Genomic DNA, 19,428 nt, shown 5'->3' on the forward strand with positions numbered 1-19,428 from the left:
CCCTCAATTTCATTTTCGGTTTTTATTCTGTATGAGGAACAAGAAACATTGACCATTTTTCCTCTCTGCTCACCATGCCTTCACGCTTCCGATCAGCGGCCACACAGTACAAATGAACACCCCTTCAGCAATGAAAATAAATATAACAGAATATGGTATTTTAAATTAACGCCTGACAGTCGCTGACTATTATGTGAATTACTAAGGAGTAAGCTTTTGTCGAGTTGTCGAGAGTGTATTGTGAAACTGTTTTGTTACATTAATAGCGTACTTAGTGACCTAGGAACTTTGGAGGGTGAGTTTTGCATTCCCTAGGAAAGCAAGGCAAAATTTGGAGTGTAATTTGAGTAGAGTGGGGTTCGGACTGGGAGTCGTGCAGGCGTGGAGTCTGTTTTACAAACACTTTATTAAACATGAAGTATCTTTCTTGACTATCAACAGTAAGATAAATGAAGTTAATCTGGAGCTCAATTATAATTGTTCACGGGATGGCTTAGTAAAAGAGGCTAACAACGTAAATTCCTTCAGCACACTAAACAAATTTCAATTAGACAACGCCCCAGTAAAGAAAATTTGGTCGATAACCACAATATTCAATATGCGGCACTTGGCCATAGACAGTAAAGAGGCAAATAAAATAGCTCCCACAAATAACCAATCAGAACAAGCAAAAAACGAAAAGACAACTCCACGGCTGAATATCACTCAACCAAATCTACGTCTCCGAGCATTCTCATCACCATCTACTCCCTGGAGCAACGCTATTGTCCACTAACTATAATACTACCTATGCAAATTTCACAATTACAATTTTCTGTACACTGGAACATACGCAGTCAGTCGCGTTCAAAGCTTAAAACTAGCACGATCAATATGGTTTTGTAAATCTGGGTTTCATCGTGACACTGTAAAATCCCCCATACTACCGTGTCATTTACCTCAGTCCTCGTGTGCGCACGCACAACCATCTTAAGCTACTATTTTGGGTGCACTGTTTACTGTATTCTGCTTGTCCGGTGTTCGCTTAACGTCGGGTTGCGTTGCCTCGTTGCTGTCCGCTCCCTCTGCAGCTGAAATCTTATTTAAACTGTTTTAATGTAGTGTTGCATCTGTTTAAAATTATTTACTGTGTGTACAAGTGATTTTTTTCATTGTAACGCTGCTCCTCCTGATTCTTTCATGCTTGCAAAATTGATGTAACACTTCACAATTGTGGGGCAGCAGTTAGTTTCTGTTATTTGGTATTACTGGCATCACTTATTTCCAGTAAGATTGACGTAGAGAAATTACAGCATAAGTTTACGTAGATTGTAAATCGTGGTCTGGAGAATTACGTGCCTAGTAAGTGGATTAAGGACGGAAAACACCAACACGGTTTAAAATCGAGATTCGGAAAATGCTGAGGAAGCAGACACTGTTGCACTCTCGGATCAAAAGAGAACGCGCAAATGTCGACAAGCGAAGGTTACTAGAGATTCGTGCGCCTGTGAAAACACCAGTGCGCGAAGCATACAACTACTACCACCGTCATAACTTAGCAAAAGATCTGGCAGAGAATCGGAGAAAATACTGGTCTAAGTAAAATCGCTGAGTGGGGCTAAGGCTTCCATTCAGTTCCTTGTTGAGCAGTCTGGTATGGCACTTGAAGACGAAAGCCGAAGTTTTAAATATCACGTTCAAGAAATCGTTCACGCCGGCAACTCATAAAAACATACCGTCATCTGAACATTGGACAGACTCCCGTATGAACAGCATTGGAATAAGCACCCCTGGCGTAGAGAAGCAACTGAAGAAGTTGAGAACAAATAAGTCACCAGGTCCGGATGGAATGCCAATTTGGTTTTTTAAAAGAGTACTCTACGCCACTGCTGCCTTACTTAGCTTGCATCTATCGTGAATCTCTATCCCAGCGCAAAGTCACAAGCGACTGGAAAAAAGTGCATGTGACTCCTAGAGGGTAAAGAAACGAACCCACAAAATTACAGACAAATTTCCTTAACATCGGTTTATTGCAGAATTGTAGAACATAACCTGAGTTTGAATATAGTAAATTTACTAGAGACCGAAAAGCTTCTCTCCATGAATCAGTACGGTTTACAAAGCATCGCTCGTGCTAAACTCAGCTTGCTCTTTTCTCACATGATATACTGCCAGCTATGGTTGAAGGGCAACAGGCCGATTCCTTATTTCTAGATTTCCAGAAAGCGTTTGACACGGTACCCAACTACAAACTGCTAACGAAGCTACATGCATATGGAATAGGTTAACAGAAATTTTAGTGGCTCGAAGACTTCGTAAATTATAGAACCCAGTGTGTTGTCCTCGATGGCGAAGGTTCAGGTGCATCACAGATAGTGGTATCGTCAGGAGTGCCCGAGGGAATTGTAATGGGACCCCTGTTATTTTCTACATACATAAATGATTTGGCGGACAGGGTGAGGGGCAGTCTGTTGTTTGCTGATGATGCCGTGGTGTACGGTAAGAAGTCGAAGTTGTGTGACTGTAGGAAGATACAATACAATACAACATGACTTCGACAAAATTTCTGGTTGATGTGATGAATGGCAGCTAGCTCTGAATGTCGAAAAATGTAAGTTAACGCAGATGAGTAGGAAAAACAAACCCGTAACGTTCGGATGCAGTATTACTAGTGTCCTGCTTGACACAGTCACGTCTTTTAAATATCTGGGCGTAACAGTGCAAAGAGATACGGAATGGAACTAGCGTGTGAGGACTGTGGTAGAGAGACAAATTGGCGACTTCGGTTTATTGGGAGAATACTAGGAAGGTGTGGTTCATCTGTGAAGGAGACTGCATACAGGACACTGGTTTGATCCTGAGTACCAGGTCGGATTAAAGGAAGATACAGAAGGAATTCAGGGGTGCACTGCTAGATTTGTTACTGGTAGGTTCAAACAACATGCAAGTGTTACGGATATGCTACGGGAACTCAAATGGGAATTCCTGGAGGAAAGGCGACGTTCTTTTCGAGGAACACTATTGAGAAAATTTAGACAACCAATATTTGAAGCTGACTGCAGAAAGATTCTATTGCCTCCATCATACATTGCGCATAAGGATCATGTAGGTAAGACATGAGAAAACAGGGTTGATACAGTGGCATATAGGTAGTCGTTTTTCCCTCGTTCTATCTGTGAGTGGAGCAGGAAAGGAAATGACTAGTATTGGTATGGGGTACCTTCTGCCACGCGTCATAAGGTGGGCTGTGGAGTACCGATGTGGATGTACATCTCCAAACGGAGAACTTTAGGAATTTATTTTTAAATTTTGGCTGAAGTTATTACAGTCTCTTTCCTATTTATTGATTTTGTTAGTTTTGATTAAATATTTAAATCATGAATGTTTTTCTTAATTTACACTGTATTTAATTGCTGAATTTTATTAATTCAACCTGTTTATATTTTGAGTCTTAAAATTTAAGATTAAATTTTTCTTTTTAATTAATGTGATCTGCTTCAATCGTAATAGTTGTGAGTTTAATAAATCACTTTTCCATGTTGTACATCACCAGTGATCCCAGAATTAAATTTTCATTCTGCAGCAGAGTGTGGGCTGATATGAAACTTCCTGGAAGATACTGTGTGCCGGACCAAGAGACTAATTTGGGACCTTTGCCTTTCACAAGCAAGTACTCTACCGATTGAGCTTCCCAAGCATGACTCACGACCTGTCCGCACCAAACTTCACAGAAGATCTTCTGTGAAACTCGCCAGACTAGCAGTCCTGGAAGAAAAGATACTGTGGAGACATTGCTTAGCCACAGCCTCATGGAAATTTCCTATTCTTCTTCTTCTGTACCGTCATCCATGTTGAGCGACGGTGCTCTCGAGGACCTTGTGAAGCAGCTTTGCATTCCAATGGTTGGCGGTTGAATAAATCCTGATTTACTTGAACATTAGTACCCATTTCTCTCCCTGCCTTCCTCTCCATGTGTTTCCGTGTGCTGTAGAATTCTTCAACGAGATAGCTGCCATGCGATGGATCAAGTGCTGCAGCCAAGTCCTGAACCACCTGAGTCAACGCTGCCGCAGTTGCCCATTAGTAATTACCAATAATCATCATATGCAGGAAATGCCCATATACATTTCCACAGTGAGCTAATGGGGGAGCATGCCAGTCATTGAGGAGTAGAAACGTGAGTAGTAGTAGAAGTAGCAGCAGCAATAGTTCTTCCTATTATCCTAAAATATTAATATTGTGCCACGTAATTGCAAGCCTGCATCACTAACGTGATGTATTCTTGTCTGCTTGTAGGTACACTCGACGATGAATTCCGGATGAGCCCATTGTCCAGCATTAGTTCTTGGGGGATGAAGCTGGTCATTGAAAAATGAATATGTGAGTAGTAGTTCTTTCTATTCTTCTTCTACAGTACTGATAACAACGCCCAACACATGACTGCTTGCATGGACTACTAACGTGATGTGTTCTTGTTTGTTTCTAGGTGCACTCGATAACATCAGCCAGGGGAGTGTCGATCCACAGGTAGGGCTGGACCAAATAATGCTGGAGGTATTGGCCAACAGGATCCCACGGACTGATTCAGATGCAGCAAATTCTGACCATGAGTAAGAACACTATAGACACATTCAACTTTATTTTATTAATTAAGAATGATACTTAATATTTTTTTCCTTCTCCTTTGTGTGTAGGTTATACGGGTGGTGAAAGTGCACCTGCAGCTGGATGTGCAGCGACCCAGCAACCCATCTGTGATGACATACAGGCAGCCCAGTTCGTCATCTGCAATGATGTCCCCACAGCCTGATCAGTCATCTGCTGTGCAGCCCAGTCTGCCGACGCCCCAGGCCAATCCGTCACCATGGCATGGCATTACAGTTCTGCCTCATTTGCCGTGATCTCAACCGTGCTCTCTGCACCCTCGCCCACCTCGCAATGTCACCACCACCAACACCACCACCATTACCAAAGATTATCAACACATTCTGTTGCACCTAGCAGCAGCAGCAGACCTGCCCAAACTAATACGTATCTTCAAGTAAGTTCTGAGATCACAATGACTACAATTGGTGCTGCATATGAGGACTGGATCTCACTTGCCTGCATTAATAACTCGAACGCAGGCTACTGAGATACGGCCGCTTTCCTCAATGCTCGTCAAGCTGTACTGTAAAGTGAGCTCCTTAGGAACATCAATGATGTTTGGTATCTTACCATTAATGAAGAGAACACGGCAAGTGCCATCACCTGATTTCTCAATAACTTCACACAGTCAAGATAAATGAACACGTGTCTTGGCTTATCTGTAGGTACTCGATCATTTCTGCGAAAATGACGCTTAAAGTTTTCGCCATAATTTATATGTCTTTTAGTACGCAGGTCATTGAACCAAAGTGATGAAGTGGCTAGCGTTACAGCTTCACAGTTTTGTGCACCATGCTGGAAACAGGATTTTTTAAAATTTTATTTTACTTGTGTACCAAGTTCGTAGGAAGTTACTACACAAATTTTTCTTATCAAATTAGAGGATACAAGGGTGATATATTAACTGTGAAATTACAACTAGGTTTCACAATACGTGACATACATTAATTATGCAATATATGTGTGTATGGCATTTTCAGAGTTTACAGTCTTTTTAAATTCTCACATTCCAATATTTCATTCTTTTATCTATTCATAAATTAATTATTACATTTATTCTTACGTTTATTCTTCAGGAAGAAGTGGTGCATTCCCTTGGATGATACCAATTGCAGAAACATTCGAAACATAGAAATTCTGAACACCATAAGCAATGCATGAAGGCAGATTTACCATAGTGACATTTCTTTGTACAGAAACGTTGCAAACACTGCTGAAATTTCATGAATACGCAATAATACTGCTGCAACCCACGCACAAAGGATCATTTTTCCGAAAATTGGCGTTTACAACTGATTACGAATCAGGACGAACTACAGAAATTTCCCCGAAAACAATTTCAAATAACTTCCCTTTTTGTATATCACTCACCAGACATGCAGGGAAGAGGTCCAGGTAAGGCACCCAGCTGCATACACCACCTTGATATATATTTGCATTTATTTGGTCCACTTATTAGGGTTCAAATGGCTCTAAGCACTATGGGACTTAACTGCTGAGGTCATCATTCCCCTAGAACTTAGAACTACTTAAACCTAACTAACCTAAGGACATCACACACATCCATGCCCGAGGCAGGATTCGAACCTGCGACCGTAGCGGTCGCGCGGTTCCAGACTGTAGCGCCTAGAACCGCTCGGCCACACCGGCCGGCTACTTATTAGGGGAGGGGGTCCTGTTACAGCCCTCTTCCGAACGATATTGCTGCTAAATGTGCATTCATTAATGTCCAGAATCTGATACTGACGTATATTGCTTTGCATGTTCACTTCTGGTTAGCGACAGAAATTAACTAACACGCAGCATAAAGTCAATATGAAATCTGATATCTATGGGCGTTTCAATTTCCAAGCCATCTAATTCCCTGTAAAGCTCCAGGACCTGCCACAATTCGAGAGACAGAAACCAGATTATTCAATTCACATATACGCCCTGGATGTTAGTAGCCAGAAGATGACGACCAGGAGGACACTGTGAAGGGCAAAGAAATCAATCGAAAGTCGATAGACCTCTATTTCTCAAATTTAGCCGGTCAGCGTACCAGATACATAGACCTGCCTCAACTCTCCGAAGGCGAGCAGCAACACTACGTGTGGATCAAACACATGCCCCACCTACTTTTCTCCCAAAAGAGTAAAAATTAACAACTCTTTTGCCAAGAATGAGTATCTAGGAGGGCACCTCACTGACTGCTCGACCCAGGAACCCAAACATGTAAAAATACCTACTGAGGATAAAAAATTTCTTACAATGTAAGAATGCTCGCCATCAAGAGCAACGCCCATTTTGTCGTTTACTACAATTCTGAGTGCCTCTTACCAGCTGTGGCACACTGTGAAGCTGACCCGTCTGCCTTCCACCCTTCCTTCACAGAACAGCACGTACCGTATGTGGCAGCGTATCAAGTTGTATGCTCGTAAGATTCTAGTCGCAACAAATTCGAATCTTACATCTAGGATAATTCTGCAACATGGTTACTCACAGAACTCGAAAAATTTGCATGGGAAGTTGTTGGGATTTATTGCAACAACGAACCCATGACTGATTCGAAGGAGACTGTCGTCTTGTTTGAACGGGAAGTTCTGGGTCATATCTGTGGGCAGCCACTGAAAAATTCTACATGGAGACCACTGACATCGAACAGTGAAGTTTTGCAGTTAACAAGGCATGCAACTTTAAGTAGCAAGTGCCACAGCACATACCCGCCCTTTTCTACAATTTGAGGGGGTATACTGCCCACTTTCTCGTACTACACTTGGGTGATTTTGGACTGAAATGTGATAAGGTCAGAGTAATTCCTCACACTGCAGAGAAGTACCTGTCGTTTTCCAAGGAACTCGTGCCAAGAATAACGCTCCACTTCTGGATTCCCTTCGTTTCATGGATGCGTCTCTTCAGAAACTTGTCATGAGAATGCATCGGGAAGATATGCTTATCACCAGAGCCACATATTTCAATAATGGAAAGTTTCAGCTTGTGATGAAGGAGGGAGGTGGATTTGATGACTCCACGATATCACATTGCCTGACATACCTCGATTCTCCAGTAATCTGACAGGCACTGATGTAACACACGTGGTGTACGAGCACGTGGTGAATGTTTGGCAGGATTTCAGCATCCCTAATTTAGGAATTTATTCTAGATTATACATGAACACAAATGTACACCTGCTCCCAGACTTTTTTTTTTTTTTTTTTTTAATTTGTGGTAAGGTCTTATGGGACCAAACTGCTGAGGTCATCGGTCCCTAAGCCTGCGCACTGCTTAATCTAACTTACGCTATGGACAACACACACACCCTCCGAGGGAGGACTCAAACCTCGGAGCCGCACGGACCGTGACAAGGCGCCTCAGACCGCGCGGCGCTCCCAGACATCTTCGGAAGTTTCAGAGTGTATGCCTGGGCACATATTATCTGAATCCTGCCTTTAGTTCATATGCCACGGCTTTCGTGAGACAGAACATTAAGGAAACCATGTGACAGCATCGAACTGTTGACCGAAGTTGACATGCTGCTCTTCTTCGAACACGGGATCCATGGGGGAATTTGCCAGTGCGTGCACAGGTAAGCCGTAGCGAACAACCCGTGAATGAATGAATCAATGAATGAATGAATGAAGAGTGCAGGCCATCGGACTGTTTAAGTTACATACTTTACATGGCCGCCACGCAACAAAGTCTACCATTTGGATGGTTCTGATGACTGCCTGAGGAAGAAACCGTCGGTTTGAACGAAAAGATCAACGATGTGAATGAGATAGCTAGTGAGAGGTATGTCCTGGAGGTAGAACTGCAATATCCCACCCATTTGCATGACAAGCGTAGCGACTTGCCACTTGACCATAACACCTAGTCCTGCAAAATGGTTCCATCCTCAAGCTGTTGACAACGCTGCACAACGCCAGTGTTGCTAGCTGAAGGAGTACATTGACGATAACACCAAAACAAGGCCTCCCGTGAAGCGTGATTTTGAAAAAGATTTTTACAAGTTCATGAATAATTCAAGTTTCCAAAGAACCATAGAGAATGTTGGAGAATACCGCAAAATTCATTAGTTTATCAGTGGGACAAGCACTATGGCACAGGAGATTACATTGCCAGAGAAAATTTAAAATTGGTCACCATACTCAATAAAGGACTGGTGACTGTGGAGATGACCAACGTTTCAGAGCAGTTCATGAAGCCTGTGCATATCGGTGTATGTATTCTGGACCTTCCCGAACTACACATGTACCTATTTCATTATGACCATACAGATCCATATTTTGCCGACCATAAGTTACTTTATACGGATCCAGGTAGTATCATCCGCTAGGTGAAAGCCTATGATCCATATGGCAAAGTTATAATCCCAAACCATTTGGCGCATTTGTAAGAAGAAGATTATTGGCCCGATGAAAGACAGAGCGAATGAGTTGCAGTTTGTGGGGCTCAGATCAAAGATTTACGCCTATCATATAAAAGCAGGTGTCACCCAGGGGCAGCCTAAGGGTGTGTACTGTGCGGCTCCAAAGACTCTCACAACTGAGGATTACAAGAGGTGCCTCCTCCAAGTCACTGGCGCAACTCCACATACTGTGGGCCAGGTAATCTTTCAATCGGTAAGCCATGAGGTACATACTGCGCTGCAGATGAAACAGGGTCTGTCTCGTCATGGCAAAAAACGGCTCATCTGTGAGGACAGGACTGACACTGTACCATACTCACACTACTCGCTGGAGTGATCGAGGGTATGCCGTGTGTTTATGTGTAGCTAGTTCACGTGTATGTGCGAGTGTGTGCGGAATAGTTAGGTAAAACAATGTTGCTAGTGCCTGTTTTCCATTGCATACTCTGTACAAACGAAATTATGTAAATGTAAATAGAAAGAAATGATGAAACACAGCACAAAGTGATGATTATATGGGGTTCTGGTTCTTCTTCTTACATCCTTATTTTAGTGTGAATGGTATCTCTGTATGTATTTACGTGATGGTAATAGTTTCAGTGAAAAAAGTATATACAACCAATCTTTTAAATTACAAGGAAAAATAATTTATTGTAAAATAACTTTGCAAATATTTTGTAAATAAACCATAAATTAAGAAAATGTCATTGTTAATAAATATATAAAAATTGTTAACAAAAGAAAAGTTGTCAATAAGGCACAAGTTATTTTTTATATCGGTGTTACTATTTACAAAAGACCCTGACCATTACACTACAGAGTACAGTTGAGCAGGATCATGCAACTGAACTATATGGATAGAAAATTGTTGTTGATAATCAGGAACTTAATTCGCTACTGGTTATAACAAACCTGACACTCTTCCCTACGATGCACAGACCTACACAGTTAAACTAATTATAAACAATGGTAAGTGCGAGGAGGGAGCTCTCCAACCTTATAGCACCACTGGGTTGCGTCATTTTAATGTACCCCACTGCTCCCCCCTGCCAATTTTATATCGTGTGGCTAGTACAGAGTTATGTCACGCCCTTGAATAAAAGTACTTCACTTGCATGCTTGAATAGGACAGTGGTCTCTCTGGATGACCTCGAATATAACTCGCAGATTTGTCTGAGGTGTGTGAGGGTTCCCATGGATGAGGAATGGACCACATACACGTGTCGGCCATTCCGCGTTGGAGAGGGGAGTTGTAGGTTGATTTTGATTATAAGTTGCCCAAGTGTGAAACCTGACATCAGAAGCCCGTGTCAGTGGTCTTGGATAAGATCGTTCCAGACATGGCACTGATGACCAACTGAAGCACACTGCTGTCAGCTATGAGTCCACAATTTAATCACTGTCGCACCTTCATCGGTTGATTTGCATATGTCTACAGTCAAATTACATGGCAGCTAATATGGCCTCTGTCAAGAAACACTGCATAAACGTTAATAGTGCCAACTTTCTCAATAGTACAGAACAACAGGCCCATAAAAGAACCATGAAGTCTCATCTACTCCAGGAATTCCTAAGTTGTAATTTGGTAGGGTATTCTGGGCAGGAAAATTTGGTTGTTTGGCGATAGTGCACAGAAGACACCACATAACTATATTTCAATGACCAGAAGCAGAAGATACACAGGCATACGTCTTAGCGTCATGCTCTGAAACAACATTTTTGTTATATCATCGCTATGTATAAGTGACATAGCAAGTACTGGCTCAAATGGCTCTGAGCACTATGGGACTTAACATCTGAGGTCATCAGTCCCCTAGAACTTAGAACTACTTAAACCTAACTAACCTAAGGACACCACACACATCCATGTCCGAGGCAGGATTCGAACCTGCGACCGTAGCGGTCGCTCGGCTCCAGACTGTAGCGCCTAGAACCGCACGGTCACTCCGACCGGCGCGACCGTAGCAACAGCGCGGTTCCGGACTGAAGCGCCTAGAACCGCTCGGTCACAGCGGCCGGCTGCAAGTATTGTTTTCAACACAGTTCACGGACTGAAAACTGTGAAGTGTCCAATAAGTGAAAATGCTTCGCATTCCACGTGATATATGAGGACGACAGTGTATGCGTGCAGTATTCACGTAAGTATGACCACAGCATTCGAATATTTTGTACATCACACTGGAGCAGTGTCAAAGCTTCGAATACCCTGCACTAATGATGCTATTATAAAAGGTGTATTTCCTATATGACCTGCTTAATTTTCTCTCCACTTGTCGGGAAGCAAAACTCACAAATCCAGAGAGATTAGATCCGGTGTATAATTAAAATAAATGCATTTCTGATACTTAATATGCAGTTAATATAAAAACCAATAAATGCGAAACACGCAACAAAAAGATCAAATGATTAAATAATTTAGGAAAGTAAATGGTAAAAATACATTACATTGCAAATTCCAAAGGTCTACCACCTTATCAGTGTTTTATAACAAAACATAATGTACAGTCGTATTATTAACATTACACACGACAATTTCATCGTTATACAGCCTACTTTACGTAAATGTCGTATGGCAATGTGGTCTGGGATATCCCCAGGTCGTACAGTGGCCTTTTATCACCTCGGCTATCAAATACGAATTACTAACACTTCGGCCGTTTGCAACATGGCTAAGGAGCCAGGCCATCAGTAGAAATCACCACCGCCAGGAGGAGCGCTAAATTAGCAAAAGCGGATGTCAATCCATGATGCTAGATATCCCTGTACCATTCTAAGATCTCCTCCTCAGGTTCGTACTGCTGATGGGATTCTCCAATTTTCTTTTACACTTATTATCCTCTCCTTTTCCCTTCTGAAATATTTTCAGCTAACACCCTCCGTTTTCTTTCGCTAAATTATAAGATGCTTATTTTTTGTTACTCATTATTATTAATTTTTATTTATGTAACAATCTTCGCAATATACGTTTTTAGTACGGAACAAGTGATTTTGTTACAGGACCAAAAATCTAAAATGCTTTGTCCTAAAATACTAGGTAAAACTTCAACTACGCAATAAACGAAATGAAAAAATGAATTCCATATTCTAACGTGCTCTGTAAAAATTATTTTATTAAAGACTCGAGCACAACAAATGAAAAAGGAACACTACATGTAAAATCTTTGTGATGGAGAAGTTTACAATTTTAAGTATAGTTCAAAACTGGCGCGATAGACGACGTACTGCAGTAAGAGCAAAAGGTGTCGGTACCCCCTCATTCACGTATCGCATTGCCCAACCATGGACCATGGGCGAAATTTGAGCACAATTAGATGATGACTCAGTCGAAAAATGTACATATGAAGTAGATTTGTACTAACCAGTACAGTATTTTACAATGAAACGAGTGGAGGCTGGAAAACACCCGTCACCACACACACGCAAACAAAATCACCTCGCGAACGGCTCGTATGCGGACTCAAGTTTGCTGGAACGTTTTATCACATACTTCCACCTGCGTCAGTTTTCGTAGTAATTATGATACACCTTACACATAAACTTTATTTTTGATTGTGTTTCTAATAAAATTTCTGACACAAAAGAAACACTACTGTTCCCTTTACAAACGAATCATTTGTCGTAGTAAATCAATGCGCGACCGTTCATCGATCTTTTTGAGTGCTCACGACTGATAAGTTTCGTGCAAAGCTACTTCACAGCCCGAAGAAAAACGAAATGTAGAAAAGTTTACAACAGTGGCAGGACTGAATGGACATGAAAGTGGACTTAAACGGGTTATACTTTAAAGGTGATTAAATGAACATGTTTCGTAAGTAGCTCAACACAATTCCGCACCATGAGTCTCTTTCGTGACCAGCATAGTACACTTTGCTGCTACTTAAACGGATCAAACTTTATAAAACTTGCCATATCAAAAGGACAGTTTAATGCTGAAAACGTCGCGAACTAACATGGCAAAAGAACTATTTCTTTACAAAGCGACAAGTCTATTTGATTTCTGTCGTGCAAGCATATGCAACAGAAATGGCGATGCCTCACCAATGAACCAGCTGGAACAACTATCTCGTTCGCAGCCCCCTCTTGTTTCCCACGATATGCCCAGCGGTATGTTAGACTCGTCTCAAGAGTGTGGAAATAAGGTGAAAATAAATTGAAAGAAGTAACTGAGATATTAATTGCTCTAGCGGCAGTATTTCATATTTTACGAGTATTAAATGTTTATGTGTAACGTTCCAAACAGTTTAAGCCAATGTCGTTCAAGTAACTGCTTACTCCAAGACGTTAATACTGGCTTTGAAATCCAGAACATGTTCTAAAAGACGCTGAAATACGTCACAAGGACGGAACTACGGGTTTCGGTGGCAGACAGCTGACTTGCGTCTAGGCTGGCTCGGGCGCGCGCTCACGTGCCTAGCGGAACACGCTGTCGCCCGGTAATTACATTACGGGCTCGCATCCACTTGTTGCTTGGCTACGTCACGGGGAAGAACCGGCCCGCGGACTGCTGTGTATCGCCAGTGCCTTCCACACTAGTCCGCTGCTAGCTCACCAGCTCCCAGGGAGAAAAAAAGCGGCAAGGCGGCCACAGCCAACGGAACAAACCTCTTGATGTGTCGTAGTCCTGCTTCCCGCTAGCAAATCCCCCCCGCGAAAAAGAGACAAAAAACCACAGTGTTTGTCTCGCGTCCCTCTCTCGTCGTTGTAGTCCTCTCACTTTTTCCGCTCGCTTCTCTCCCCACCTCCGACCTTCGTTTCTTGCCCAGTAGACGGCCCGCTCAACAGGACACGGAGTGGGGGTCTGGGAGCAAGAAACGGGTTTATAGGGGGCATTTGCTGCGTGCGGATCCCTATTCTGTGTTACGCTGACGGATTGGCAACATGAGGAAAACTGGCGTAATAGCATTCTTCGCATTACTTCTCGTAATCACTGGAACTCGTGGTAAGTGCAAAAGCTGTTACTGTAGCACGTTATTCAGCATGTTGAGTTCACTGGTTTCTATCTCATCTTGATCGCGCTGGAAAGGAAAGATTTAGAAACCTTTTTTGTAACCTACGACGGTCTTGATGAAACATATCTGCAGTGTTCCGAAATTGCTGAAGAACGAAATATTCTTAGGACAGGCTCACGCTTGTGAAAATTTTTCTCCTAAAAACGTAAGATGTTCACCCTCAATTATTTTTCTTTCTTATTAAGTCAGCTTCACGAAACCGAGCGAAATGAACGAAGACGCATTCTAAAAGGAAACTACAGATCCTTTTCAGCAAACGAATTGTTCCTACAGTTGTAAGAAGGAAGACTGATCTTCCACTAATATGTGATGACCCGAGTTGCTGGCCACAGGTTCCATCTCAACACTACACAATGGAAATATTGGCTGGGTACCATTTTATACTGACGAGTCAAAAAATTTGACCACATGCTTAACAGCGTGTTGGTCCATATTTGGATAGGAATATAGGTGCGACTCTGATTAGCACGGATTACGGGAAGTCCTTGGTACGTGTAGAGAGGTATGTGGCACCAGATTTCAACTTAAAGATCACACACAATTCTCGTAAAATACGGGCCGGTGGTTTGTGGGGACGGAGCTGGCGCCCGATACCGTCCCACATATCTGTCATCCGGTCCACATTGCACGCTCTCGAGCCACTGTAGCACGATCCTTCTAACACGGACAATGGTCCTACTGGAAGACGCTATTGGCGTCTGCGAAGATATCAGCGATGAAGGGTGGTCCGCAGTAATCTTCACGTAGTCCACAGCTGTCATGGCGCCTTTGATTTCTAGGCCACGCGTGTCCCAGAATCCCACGTGAAAGTCAACCATACCCCAATACTGCCCCAGGCGGTCTGCGCACATGGTGCGGTGCCTGTTTTGAGCAACTCTTCGCCTGTATGAAGGCGTATCCGGACATGACCAGGAAACGTGATTCATCCGACCTGGCGACAAGTTTACATTGATCCACGGTCGATTCTCGATTATCCATTGTCCACTGAAATCGTAATCGACGATGTCATTGGGTCTACATGGGAACACGTGGGAATCGCGTGCTACGGGCTTCCTGTTTCACAGTGAGTGCCGCACGGTGTGCTGTGAAACGTTCGTCCCTGCATCATCACTGTACTCTGTCGTCGCGTGTCACAGATCGCCGCCTGTCCTGCTTTGCAGCCACTGTCTGTGGTGAGGCGTGGACGCGCGCCACCTTGTCGCTACTTGTGGGTTCACGGTCCTTCAACCCTTACGACACATCCTCACGACAGCAGTACTCGTTTCTGATAAGGGAACCTCCCCATCGCACCCCCCTCAGGTTTAATTATAGGTTGGCACAGTGGATAGGCCTTGAAAAACTGAACACAGATCAATCGAGAAAACAAGAAGAAGTTGTGTGGAACTATGAAAAAAACTAATAAAATATACAAACTGAGTAGTCCATGCTAAGATATGCAACATCAAGGCACTGGGAGTCAAGCAGCGCCGTGGTCCCGTGGTTAGCGAGAGCAGCTACGGAACGAGAGGTCCTAGGTTCAAGTCTCCCCTCGAGTGAAAAGTTTAATTTTTTATTTTCAGTTTATGTGACAAACTCTTATGTTTTCATCACTTTTTTTGGAGTGATTATCACATCCACAAGAAAACCTAAATCGGGCAAGGCAGAAGAATTTTTTTACCCATTCACCAAGTGTACAAGTTAGGTGGGTCGACAACATATTCCTGTCATGTGACGCACATGCCGTCACCAGTGTCGTATAGAATATATCAGACGTGTTTTCCCGTGGAGGAATCGGTTCACCTATGACCTTGCGATCAAATGTTTTCGGTTCCCATTGGAGAGGCACGTCCTTTCGTCTACTAATCGCACGGTTTTGCGGTGCGGTCGCAAAACACAGACACACACTTATTGCAGTGAACGGAGACGTCAATGAACGAACGGGGAGATCATAACTTTGCGAAAATAAAGAAAGTAAAATTTTCAGTCGAGGGAAGACTTGAACCCAGGATCTCTCATTCCGCAGCTACTAACGCTAACCACGGGACCACGGCGCTCCTCAGCTCACGTTCTCCTTGATGTGGCCTATCTTGCGCATGGACTACTCAGTTTGTATATTTTACTAATTTTTTTTCACGGTTCCACACAACTTCTTCCTGTTTTCTTGATTTATCTGTGTTCAGTTTTTCAAGCCCTATCCACTGTGCCAACTTATAACTAAATCTGATGGGGAGGTTCCCTTGTGAGCTCTCCGTTCCTAAGCGCCGGGGCACAAGAAGTCGAAGTCGCCAAAGTGATCCCCTCATTCGCGTCTGCTCCGCTTAAACACTTCGCTCGCCGCCTCACGTGGCCGCAACGCCATCAGACGGCATCCACTCACGCGGCAGACAGTGGCCACTACGCTTTAGCTCACCAATGTGCATTCAGCAAGATCCCAGTGTGACTACCTGATTTTGGGAGCGGTGGAGCGGAGGGATAACAATGTTAATATGGGGCATGATGTAGGGCAACAGTAACAAAAAAAAAAAAGGCTCTGAGCACTATGGGACTTAACTTCTGAGGTCATCAGTCCCCTAGAACTTATAACTACTTAAACCTAACTAACCTATGGACATCACACACATCCATGCCCAAGGCAGGATTCGAACCTGCGACCGTAGTGGTCGCGCGGTTCCAGACTGTAGCGCCTAGAACCGCTCGCCCACCCCGGCCGGCCGACAGTAACAAGAACATAATCCTGGAAACTGCGTACGAAGTACAGTGAATACATGATTGCAAAATATAGTCTGGAAGTTTTGCTTACGGTTGCTGGAAGAACGCGAAGACTTACCAGTCAGCGGGCCAGGCACTGAAAAAAAAAAAAAGAAAAACAGTTATGTAGGTGATCACAACAATGTATCTAAAGGCACAACATAACTTGAGCCTTTTCCGAGAGCAAAGGAATCTGCGGCAATTGGAAAAATTCGGCCCGGAACGGAATATTTCCACTCGCTGCCAACCCTACTTACGCAGCAGCGCTTAAAAATAGGAGGTGATAGCGTGCTTTCGCTTCCAGCATCCGTTGCAAAAGCGCCAAGTTATCGTGCGTATACAATACTTCTTTCCAAGCAAGAAAAGACATACAAAGCACGAACTACAAACAGCAATTTACTGTTACTCGGTCTTTTCTCCTAAGATATTTTTTTTTCTCAATGCAGAAGTTGTCCGTTAGTAACTCAACTGATGTTTACGTTACATTAACAATAACCTAGGCGTCTCGTAGGTATATTCGTAAATTACGTCGCACAAAAATTACGGAGGTTCTAGTTATGTGTTTACCACGAAAATTCGTATTCCTTTGTGGACTAGCTACATTTACTTCGCGTATGGCAGAAATTACAATTTATAAAGGACGCCATCGTAAATGCGCAAAAAGAATACAGCTAGTTGGCCATCCCGTGGTGCACCCTCGGTTACGCTAAATGAAGTAGCACAATGCAAACTTCAGTGTGAAATCTCTTTCTTATAGCTCGCGCTAATGTGAAAATCATTATTATTTACTATTATTTCTGTGTGTTCACCCGTTAAACAGAGTGATGAAAGGGCGATGAAGAGTAAATATTTAATAATAATAAATAAAGGCTGTAAAAACAGGCAGGTTTAAAATCCGAAGCGGTATACGGACATTGCCTTGTTAGAGGCGGTGGGGTGTGTGTGTGTGTGTGTGTGTGTGTGTGTGTGTGTGTCCTTTCCTTCCTCCGACCTTCAAACCGACTCGCTTATCTAGTTGTAGAGGGACCTAATTATATATCTCATAATAAAAACAACAGCGTTTTAGTTGCTTCTTATAAGCCCAAGGAAGTAACCAATCTTAATCACTAGTTACTACTACATAAATAGCGCATATCTAGTACATCAGTACTGTTGAGTATCGATACGGCACCACAAAATTAGCTTTATTCTTCATTATAAACTCGCTGAGCTTCAGCAGACAATATTCCGACTAAACTAACCTGCTCCAGATGCGTGGCAGCTGCGTCCGTCTCTCTCCTATTCGCAAGAATTATATTTCACTTACCAGTCTTCAGATTCATGTTTCAATGAACCTGACAATATGTTTTCGTGTTCCATTCTAGCTGACAGCTTTTGCGCACAATGTGTAGATACCTGGCATAGTCTTACGAGCCGTTTCCTTGTTTGTTCTCGTTTCGCACTGCTGTTCAGACAACTCAGTCAAAGCCGCTGTAACGAGGAAGTGTGTAATAATCTTCTCGTGTATAAGCACCGCTTTGGTATTTCAGTATGCAGACTATATGTAAATAGGGCAGCCGCTCTAACACGACGGGTAATTATTCTGCGAATTGTCCTCTATGTGTTTATGTTTTTCAAGATAACGTTCTGCATAATCATGACCGCAATTACCATTCTGGACAAACAGACTAGTTTTGTGATGCCCTGTCAACATTAACAGTTCTGCAATATTCCTCATCAACAAGCCACAAGTCTTTTCCAAGATAATTTTCGGGCCAACATTTCACATACTACTGGACCATTTGCACAGTGGTGTACGTAAAATTTCATCCAGTATGGACATACTGGATTTCCCATCATTAGCCTACAGAGCAGAACGACATAAACGATATTTTTGAAGCCCAGTGGTAGAGTGTGCGCAAAACGACCCCCCCCCCCCCACCCCACCCCACCCCCAAAAAAGGAACGCATGATACTGTTGTGCTGTATGTATTTTAAAATTCTACAACGGACAACAGACATTATAATATAACGGTACAGCTTATACGCTGTTATCTTCCATTACTTATCCGTGGAATACACTGGGTTTTCCTCAGTGATCGAAGCCTTTCACTCTGTCGAAGAGTAAAAGTCTTCTGATCGTATCGGTTGAGAGACTTGTCAGAGTAGATCAGATTTCTTTCTTTGCGCGCTTTGGCAGTTTTTCGTCGAAACATACTATTATCGTTTCTAAAATATTATTCTTTAGAGAGAATCCCCGTGAAGACTGCATATAAATGGTCATTTTCCCCTCCTCCTGTGACAGTGGAGAAAAGTGAAAGGGTGAAACTACTGCGGGTATATGTTTCTCTCGAATAGCAACAGGGAGTCCTTCCTGACTGACGAATCAACATCAGTGTCCTGTGTCCTCATTCCACGAGATACTACGCACAAGTTGTTGATGTTTAATCCTTTTCAGTGAGACAGCTTGGTAATCAGAAACTTCAGATCCACTTCTCACCTCCCTCTGGAGGCCAAAGACTTTTTCCACCGCCAGGGGCGAAGTGACTAAGTTCGTTTCAAATGCCACCGCACTGGTGTGCATCAGCATTGTCGGTTAGATATGCAGTTCGAGCAAAGTATCCATGAGACTAGCTCGCCCCATTAATACAGGGTGACACACGGGAGACGGACGGTTTTTAATGAAATAATACTCAGCCA

General features: G+C 43.0%; 2 protein-coding genes across 3 annotated transcripts in view; one reads left to right on the forward strand and one right to left on the reverse strand.

Moving 5' to 3' along the window:
* LOC124544869 (trichoplein keratin filament-binding protein) overlaps positions 1 to 19,428 on the reverse strand; it is a 754,849-nt gene that overhangs the window by 378,023 nt on the left and 357,398 nt on the right. For both annotated transcript variants that reach the window (XM_047123585.1, XM_047123583.1), the window contains exon 3: positions 16,829 to 16,846. The gene's annotated coding sequence lies outside the window, so the exon portion shown is untranslated. The remainder of the gene's footprint in view (positions 1 to 16,828; positions 16,847 to 19,428) is intronic.
* LOC124544871 (peptidoglycan-recognition protein LC-like) overlaps positions 13,834 to 19,428 on the forward strand; it is a 64,046-nt gene continuing 58,451 nt past the window's right edge. Inside the window, exon 1 of the mRNA XM_047123587.1 lies at positions 13,834 to 13,952. Within this exon, the coding sequence (XP_046979543.1) occupies positions 13,892 to 13,952 (61 nt within the window). The 5' untranslated portion in view covers positions 13,834 to 13,891. The remainder of the gene's footprint in view (positions 13,953 to 19,428) is intronic.

This window comes from Schistocerca americana, chromosome 8 (assembly GCF_021461395.2).
Source record: "Schistocerca americana isolate TAMUIC-IGC-003095 chromosome 8, iqSchAmer2.1, whole genome shotgun sequence".
NCBI classification, from domain to species: Eukaryota; Metazoa; Arthropoda; class Insecta; order Orthoptera; family Acrididae; genus Schistocerca; species Schistocerca americana.